The sequence below is a fragment of the Pecten maximus genome, chromosome 11 (genome assembly GCF_902652985.1).
Source record: "Pecten maximus chromosome 11, xPecMax1.1, whole genome shotgun sequence".
Lineage (NCBI taxonomy): Eukaryota > Metazoa > Mollusca > Bivalvia > Pectinida > Pectinidae > Pecten > Pecten maximus.
In genome coordinates, this window is record NC_047025.1 from 31,212,577 (window position 1) to 31,222,827 (window position 10,251).

Sequence of the window (10,251 nt, forward strand, 5' to 3'; positions counted from 1 at the left end):
TCTACAATGTAAATAAAAATGAAAAATTTCATGCATCCGAAGATGCGTCAGTATGCATATATACATTTGTATTTTATTATTTATTACGATCATCATTACATTAGCAGTAATTGTTTCAATTTGTGTCTCCTAAATCCTGGGGTTCTTTAATGCGTAACCATGTAAAACTTTTTGGATATATTTTACCTGTTATATGTTAATAAGCGAAACAAGATATGCATGTCGCTCTCTTTACTAGATATATAGGAAGATATATATGCTGACGGTAAAACCCACCTATTTGATTTTAAATGTACTACATCTCAGCTAATGAGTAAGTATGCTCGACTAAAATCAAGAATAATATATGGTAGTAGGTTTTTACGCAAAACTAGATGCTTAATTGTTACATGTTATTATCACCCTCCAAACGTTTGAGCTTTTACATTTCAAGTGGATGAAAAACCGATTGATTTTATCCAGAAAAAAAACTCGGTCCTACTCCGCCGCTATTACGGTATGTAAATTTTAGTTTTAGCGTTAAAATTTGATGATAAGATATATTTCGTAAGCACAATTTTATATGTTTTTAGGAATGTAAATGTCGTCGCCGATGCAGCATCTTTAGGATCTTAGATTTTTTATTTTTACGAGCCTTAGCGGGTATCATAAAATCTTTAAAATATGGAATGAAAACAAATATTCAAAATACTATATGGGTTTCATTTTTTCAAGAAAGGCAGGCATCCAATTATGACTGAGACTATTTAAGTAACTCCGTGTGTCAACATATCCACCAGAGGATACCTACACCATCAACACTTAGTCTAGGATATTATATACGTGTTCATCAGCCTTGCTGTCGTGATACCAACGTATAGATGTCAGTGTATCTCAATACCTCAGTAAATACAGGTAAGGATACTAACTTATAGCAGTGTATCTCGATACCTCAGTAAATACAGGTAAGGATACTAAATTATAGCGGTGTATCTCCATACCCCAGTAAATACAGGTTCGGATATTAACTTATAGCAGTGTATCTCGATACCTCAGTAAATATCGGTAAGGATATTAACTGATATCAGTGTATCTCAATACCTCGGTAAATACAGGTAAGGATACTAACTTATAGCGGTGTATCTCGATACCTCAGTAAATACAGGTAAGGAAACTAACAAATAGCAGTGTATCTCAATACCTCAGTAAATACAGGTAAGGATACTAAATTATAGCGCTGTATCTCCATACCCCAGTAAATACAGGTTCGGATATTAACTTATAGCAGTGTATCTCGATACCTCAGTAAATATCGGTAAGGATATTAACTGATATCAGTGTATCTCAATACCTCGGTAAATACAGGTAAGGATACTAACTTATAGCGGTGTATCTCGATACCTCAGTAAATACAGGTAAGGAAACTAACAAATAGCAGTGTATCTCAATACCTCAAAAAAATACAGGTTCGGATATTAACTTATAGTGGTGTATCTCGATACCTCAGTAAATACAGGTAAGGATACTAACTTATAGCACTGTATCGCAATACCTCAGCAAATACAGGTAAGGATACTAACTTATAACAGTGTATCTCAATACCTCAGTAAATACAGGTAAGGATACTAACGTATTGCACTGTATCTCAATACCCAAGTAAATACAGGTAAGGATACTAACTTAATTATAACAGTGTATCTCGATACCTCAGTTAATACAGGTAAGGATACTAACTTATAGCATTGTATCTCGATACCTCAGTAAATACAGGTAAGGATACTAACTTATAGCACTGTATCTCAATACCCCAGTAAATACAGCTAAGGATACTAACTTATAACAGTGTATCTCGATACCTCAGCAAATACAGGTAAGGATACTAACTTATAACAGTGTATCTCAATACCTCAGTAAATACAGGTAAGGATACTAACGTATTGCACTGTATCTCAATACCCCAGTAAATAAAGGTAAGGATACTAACTTAATTATAACAGTGTATCTCGATACCTCAGTTAATACAGGTAAGGATACTAACTTATAGCATTGTATCTCGATACCTCAGTAAATACAGGTAAGGATACTAACTTATAGCACTGTATCTCAATACCCCAGTAAATACAGCTAAGGATACTAACTTATAACAGTGTATCTCGATACCTCAGTAAATACAGATAAGGATACCAACTTATAGCAGTGTATCTCGATACCTCAGTAAATACAGGTAAGGATACTAACTTATAGCGGTGTATCTCGATACCTCAGTAAATACAGGTAAGGATACTAACTTATAGCGGTGTATCTCCATACCCCAGTAAATACAGGTAAGGATACCAACTTCAGCAGATACATGCAAGGATACCAATTTGGATTACTAGTACAGTAGTTTTATTCATTTATTTAGTTAGTTATTTATTTTGATATTACTGCTCTGCAAAGAAAATGTTCAAATAATACTTTGTAATGGTATTGTGTATATTGATAGAGTAGACGTTTGAAAATACTTTGCCAATGTATATACAATGTATTAATAATACAGTCGTGGCCAATGCTTGCAATTATTAGCAGCAGTGGGTTGGATATATAAGCTCAGTAACATTGGTTTTTGGTCTAAATTAGCTTGCTTTATATATATATATATATCAAAAATAGGCCTTTTGTTAATATAGTTTGTTAATATAATTATAAGTTTCATAACAGGAAAACACTGCTAATCTAATTTCATTTTTTTTTTTTTTTTATTAGTCTTTTATAAGACATAGTTGTCCACTTTTGAAGTACTTTCCACATTTTTGGCGGAAAAGCACAGAAGACGTAGGTAAAACAAGTTAATTGAAATAACCTCTCAAAAAAAGACATAACCCATGTCATCCGGACAGTATTTCTGGTTCTTCTGGTGAATAAATAATTATGCAACTCCCCGTAGTGTTCCCAAACACTTCTAAAAACCGACGGTTGTTGTCAATCTTTCCATGTGATTTGTTGTCGTATTTCTTGTAACAAAAACTTGCTTTAGCGCCAAGACCTATATTCCTGCTATCGCACTACTTTAACGAATAGGCATGTGTTTGTTTTAATCATTTATCATTTGATGAATTAAAATAATGACCAAAATAGAATATAAAAACGACTTATATAGATTTTCCCTCATGATCAGTTCCCACGCGTACTTTTGTAAAACACGAAAGTGATGAGTGACCACGAAAGAATCATTGATTACATGCGTTTAGAATAATGGAATTATATCTAGTCTACATGACGTAGAAATGAACAGGGAAATGTCTATTTTTCAAATAAATATTCTTCAAAATGACTTTTCTGTTTCACTCTTTTAGCGTTTGGCTGGTTAGACAGTTGCTGGTTACCTTTGATTTCAGATTTACGAATGTGTGCGATATGTGGGGAAGGAGGTGGTTCTTTTTCTGAAACACCACAAACTTTGGACTCTAAGTGATTCTTTTCCTTTGCTAAACCATCACAACCAACTGCGTCATATGGGGTTCTTCCAGATACCGAGGCATATTTTCGTAATTCAAACCATTATCCGACCTTTGTTTCAGCAATCTGGAACTTTCATCGCTATTTTCTGACAACACGCTACTAATTTCTTCTATCCATATGAAGTTTACTGAATGTTTTATCAACACTGGATTTTTTTAGGTATTGACAGATACAATGTGTTGTGTCAATGACCTTTTCAAGATAGTCGTTAATGTTAGTCGTTAATGTAATACACAAATGATGTTATTGCACTGACTGCGTACACATATCTCCCTTTTTGCCAATCTGTTTCTCCTCCCCGCGCAATAAATTTTCCTTTACAATATCCTATTTTTTATATCACGGGCGTCAATGACGTTATGCGAAATTTCTGAAATGTAAGTTCCTACTTTCCTTAGTATTATAGACAATTTCACCATTCTGGCTTTCACGAATTGCTGTCATTAATCTGTCCAGTTGAGATGGGTTTTTTCAGTAAATTTCTTCCGATTCTCTTGAAGCGTTTCACCTGATTCGAAACCAATGAGATCAATATCTCCGTAGTTTCCTTCTAGGCCTTGATTGATTTTCTTTCCGTTGGAAGTAAGACACTCATATTTAAAATCCAAATTGTCACTCAAAGTTTCAACAATGTCACCGCACACTGGGATGACCTTTGCTTTCCAGAATATTTTTGAACTGTTTGTGTATCGCATTCCAGTGGTTGATTTACACTATATTGTCTAGAGGAAACTTGCTTTCTTTATCTTCTTGAACCATCGATCTTCGAAAAGTCGTTAACGCCATCCGGAATCAACGTAATTATTTTCTCCTTTTCTATGTCCTTATTGGGTAATTTTCCATCTTCTGGTGCGTATTCTGTGGATAGATCTTCGGTGATATCACCATATTTAGTTCAATGTCTTCAAATTCTTCATCGTTTTCATCTTGTGAAGTAAATAGGGCTAAACAAATTTCCTTCTTTTCACTTTTAGAGTGGTATGCTTATAGAGTATGACATTAGGCGATGGTGTGTATGGGTATTTTTTTTCTCTTTTGCCACTGTGATGGTTTAAACTGGTGTATGCTTTTGGGAAGAATGTATCCGTTTTGGCGCAGGGCTGTGAGATGGAGAGAGAGATTTTGAAAATAATTCTGACGGGGTATCGAAAGAATGATAATTGAGTGTCTTTTTTGTTTCCTTATACCCTCTTTGCCTGGCAGAATTCCTGGACAATCTTGTTTTTGGTTTCGTCATTTCTTCGGCACTGAAACTGGATTAAAAGTTTAATTAATGTACCAGACACCTTGAGGGAATCAAATCATTCATAGTTAATAATCATTTTAGCACAACCACACAAGCATACTCGGGAACTCATCATTTAAGGATAAATCGTATTTTTAGCTTATTTCACCATTTATGTTTTATTTTTAGTGAATATATGAATATATAATAACTTGTTCAGACAGCACTCGTTTGTGTATGTGCAGCACTTATCAGAAATACTAATGCTGGTACGAGTACACAAACGTGTCCAATCTCGGGTAGTGAACATTTCATCTTATGCAATTTTTGCACAACATTGACAAAATCCGTGGTTTTGATCAACGAAAATCTTTATAAGTCGTGCAGGTGTTTTTCGATCAACAAATGATTTTGCCCGTAAACCAATATTAAAATGGGTGTTTTCTTGAAATAAATTTGAAGTTACACAATAACGTATTTCACCTCCCCCAGTTCGGTAATATTACTTGAAAGAAAACAAAGATGTTTAAATAAGTCATGAAAAATTTAACCTTAATTCCTTTTTATCAAGAAGCTCATTCATAACCTGACTTAACTGATTATTTGGAAATATCCTAATAAAATTGCATAACCAGTATCGATAAAAGTGTTAACTAATTCAATTTTCTGTCTTGAAAATTCGACATTTGAATGCTACACACTACACACAAGATGTTGATATACCGCTTTAATGTTAGAAAAATATCCCAAAGGTTGATCAATTGAAGCTTTTTTAATCTAAAAGCTTCCGGTTTCTGATACAATGAATACTTAATTTATTTCCAACTGTAAGGATCTCTTCCAATACCCATTTCTTTGAATAGATTGCTGTATCAGGTCAGTCATAAAATATATTTCAAATGCTTTTACAACTGCTATCTTTAGTCCCTACTTGTGTCATTTCACTGTTTAGTAACATGATTGAAAAGTTGTATCTACCTATCTCCTGAAAAAAGATGGATTAGCAGTATGCATTATTGAATATGCGATGGATTGGAAGTGGGCCTTGTTACATTTCCGAAAACATTACACAAATATCATACCGTGTTTATCTTTAGATACGTACTTCGTGGAATAACTTTAAGATATTGAAGATTGTTTTCTGAATAAGTTGTGGTTTGGTTAGTCATTATTGCTGACGAGACAATATTTCAAGATAAAGAGTCATAGTTTAAGATTAAAATCTAAATTTTCACCTCGCGTAGACAGGCCTTGGATTAAAGATGGCATTTATTTTTATTAGTTTTCTGAAACATGAAAAATCATGTTTCAGAAAACTAATAAAAATAAATGCCATCTTTAATCCAAGGCCTGTCTACGCGAGGTGAAAATTTAGATTTTAATCTTAAACTATGACTCTACGCCCTACCTTCTAGGTAACTCTTAACTAAGTGCTAATTTGTTATTCATGGCATGTAGACAGTGATTTCAAAGGAATAAATTGCTGTCTGAAACATGAAAAATCATGTTTCAGAAAACTAATAAAAATAAATGCCATCTTTAATCCAAGGCCTGTCTACGCGAGGTGAAAATTTAGATTTTAATCTTAAACTATGACTCTACGCCCTACCTTCTAGGTAACTCTTAACTAAGTGCTAATTTGTTATTCATGGCATGTAGACAGTGATTTCAAAGGAATAAATTGCTGTCTGATTTAAAGTGAAAGAAATCCGAGATGATAGACTGCATAACAAGTACACAGGCATTTTATTATAATACGTTATTCTACGTGACTGCAATATGTAAATATACTTGAATGAATATCAGCCATCCAAAACCACTATAACGTGAGGGATATCACGTACTCAATGCATAATTATAACTTGTCATATCACTCAATATAGAGTTATCAGGAACGCCAAAAAGTGTTGGGGCGAAGTGTCGTCTACAATACTACACATGTACGTACGAGGGGAGGTTATTCCGGCATTTCACAGTTTAGTCAGGTTAAATCTTATATAATTCACACAACAAGTCTGTATAAGCTATATACCATTTTTCCATTGTGTGTGGCGAGTGTCTTTTTGGAGGCTGTTTTCTCTCCTTGTGATAGCACGGAACTGATGCCGATTTTGTTTGCTTACATTTTACTCAAAAAGGGCGAACCAGTCGTCTTACTCCTAATATGCTCGGCGTTAAGTGGGAGTAGAAACTACCATTTTTAAAAGTAAAAATGACAATGACATGTCTCGGCCAAAAAACACAAAACCTTCCCACTAAAGGCCAAAAGTGAAGCAGCATGGTGGGAGACATTATTAAGCAAACTGGGGGGTTTTTTTTAAAGAGAGAGAGAGAGAGAGAGAGAGAGAGAGAGAGAGAGAGAGAGGTTTATTTCGATCACTTACGCCCTACCTGCTAGGTAAAATGATAATGAATGATACTTAGAACTTGACTATAAGGTATATTAGTTATCCTGTCGAAGTTACTTCTACCTCCTGGGTTCACAAATGAATTACTAATAAGCCAATTGCCTTCTTTACACCAAATGTTTCCACTGGTAATCACCAATGGAACGAAAATCCAATACAAAATAAATGTTAATATTGAAATCATTAATGTTTTTTGTTCTCTTATTTTTCAGATCATCACACAAAATAGCTTTAACATCACACTAAAATAATTGTTGTTTAATTCTAATTTTCAGATTTTCGCACAAAATGGTAGGAGGTAAACACTGGATTCTCTTTCTGACAGAGCTCACACTCCTGTGTGTCGTTGTTGTAACAGTTAACCAAAAGAGGATCGACATTCTTAACGAACTTTCCAAAACATTTCAAAGCTTTCGGATGAGATCCCAGTATGGTGTTTTATATATGCCACCTCCAAACAACCCACCGTCAGTGGTCTTTAACCCGGACATTCCTTCATCTTCCTTTACCTTCAATAATCAAACCAGACCGATCATGTACCCTTCTCTTCCATCAAATAACCTTCCTACCCAATTTGAACACAACTGTGCGGCTGCAATTCCAGATTTCAGAGGGAAGGTTTATGGGAACGCACTCCAACGGCCTGGAACATCGACAATTCACACCGAAGACTTGTTCATTAACTTGGTCCTTGAAAGAATGCTTGCGTGGTATAGGGCGCATTATGGACAGTATCCACCTGCAGTTTACCTGTACACGTACTTCATTCCGTGTCCAGATTGTTCTACAATCATACAAAATGCTTTGTCAAACAATCTTGTTGATACAAATGGTAACACTATACCTCTTTATGTCGGATTTAGTCAGCTTCTCGGTGGCGTACAAAACGAAAACAGAAATACGGCTAGAGATCGATCGAAAAACTTGCAAAATATCTTGAATAATAACAATGGGAGTCTGTTTGATATAGGTCGCCTCGACAGTTGCACTCTGGAAGGTTACTCAAAACGATCCAAGCGACAGGCCCAATCCACAGGCGAATGCTCAGAAGACGAGCTCCTCTTCATGCGTATGGACTTCACCACTGGAAAAGTTCAGGTTCAATGGTATCTGCCTAATGTAGCCCAAAATAAAAATGCTTGGTTTGGACTTTACGACGAAAGTGGAAATAGAAAGACTTGGGAATATTTGTACAAGGAAACATCTGGAATCAAAACGTTTAATCATTACATGAGTGATGGCTTGGAGGTGCGGTTATCCGACAGCTACAGTGAAAATGTTGTAAGAATATCCTATCCTTGGAATAACTGTGGATTTGGATGGCGGAAAATGAATAAACTTCCTGCTTCATACGGCGATGTATATATGGCTTTTACAGTTAGTAACGGTTACCCTAAAGTCGGAGTTTCATTCTGCAAGCAACGAAATGTAACCAACAGTTACGACTACATCAGCTTACAAAGTTTCGATCATGCCTTTTCGAAAAGTTACCAAGATTGGCAATGGGTATCACGACTTAGTTCTGTTGTTTCTGAGATATACCAGTACAAATTTGAGAACAGGGTGTCAATAGCAGACGGGTTCCGAGTCAAATACGTATATGCTACTCAATTAAGCTATCACCACGAGGAAGTTTACGACAATGCCTCCCCATTTTGGACACCAGGGGGATGTACTGGTGTAGAGTCTACTCCGGAGAACACCTACATCAAGGGTCCTTGTGATGCCGGGATAAATCTTGGGACAGATTACTTGGTCTTAGCTGTAACTGTACTTTTGTGTTCGCTACTGGTTTCCGGCTAGATGACAAATGTCTATACCTTGATGAATTTTCGAGCCTGGCCATGGATGATTTTGTTTTCTACTCTGGAGAACACGTACATTCGATATCTTTGTAATGCTTGAATCTGGGAAGAGACAACTTTGCCCTAGTTATGACCATAATTCTACGTTCGCTATTGATCTTTTTTTTACTGTAGTTTAACATGTGATTCTCACAAATTACAATATCCTCGCATTTTGTATGTAACACAGCCTTCTTTAAAGCCACATACTACCAGACAACCTAAATTCTAGTTGCACATGTGTACTAATGGCCATCCAAGATGGTCATTCATGTTCTCCTAACATTAAAATGACCACTGAGACATCAGTGTATAAACATAACTCGCCGCATTTATATTTATGGCGAAATTTGTCACGGAGCCGAGAACGAGACTATAACAACGTGCACTGCACATAAACTTCAGACATGGCCGTTGTTTACATATTGAGCATACGTGAACTTCGCCTAATAATGCTTTCATTTAAACATATTAACATAATATTAGCGTCATAACTGAACAAAATAAACATAGTTCACATTTAAATACTTATTTTTAAAATGTAGCAATATGCATACAGCAAAACATCGATAAAAGTTTAGATCGGTGAAGTTGACACTGTTCAAAAGCTAACCGGCAATCCAATAGACGTCCGACAAAATCGGAATTCGAGTCTATTCCCTTTTCTTCTCTCGCTAAGCTTTAACGAATCATTTCCTGTCATAAGGAAATACTCGTGTTTTGCCGATTCCACTCACTTTTGCGTCTTTTTTGGCAGAGTCTGCGTTTTTGCAGGTCCACGCGTTTGGCGTTCCGCCATTTTGTATGGACTGTAAAACTCGCCGTTGCATTGTGGGACTAATTTCCAGAGAAAGTTGGTCCGGCAGCCACAGTTATTATTTTTGGGAATTCCCAGTATACTTTCATAAATACACATTTTCTTTCAGTGTCTGATTCACGATAATCTGTTAGGTATGTATCAAGTCCAAAAACTGTAAAAAGCTCAAAATGTAAACATTGATATATGTTTCTTCGTGAGTATGTGGCTTTAACGTTACAATATCCGTTTTTACTTTGTTACTTGTGCTTATCAAACGTTACAATATCCACTTTTATTGTGATGTAACACACGCTTGAATAACCTTATACTATCCGTATTTTACTGTCATTAGTAACACATGCCTATCTAATGTTACAATATCCGTATTTTACTGTCATTAGTGACACATGCCTATCTAATGTTACAATATCCGTATTTTACTGTCATTAGTGACACATGCCTCTCTAATGTTACAATATCCGTATGTTACTGTCA

At 35.5% G+C, this 10,251-nt stretch overlaps 1 protein-coding gene across 1 annotated transcript; it reads left to right on the top strand.

The window, feature by feature from the left end:
* Positions 1-762: 762 nt before the first annotated feature.
* LOC117337875 lies at positions 763-9,330 on the top strand. The gene is made up of 2 exons (XM_033899011.1): positions 763-894; positions 7,389-9,330. The coding sequence occupies exon 2, from the start codon at positions 7,402-7,404 to the stop codon at positions 8,914-8,916; it is 1,515 nt and encodes a 504-aa protein (XP_033754902.1). The 5' UTR covers positions 763-894; positions 7,389-7,401; the 3' UTR covers positions 8,917-9,330.
* Positions 9,331-10,251: the final 921 nt, after the last annotated feature.

What these genes read in the sequence shown, in the direction of transcription:
- LOC117337875 (XM_033899011.1), top strand. Translation starts at nt 7,402, where the DNA reads ATGGTAGGAGGTAAACACTGGATTCTCTTTCTGACAGAGCTCACACTC.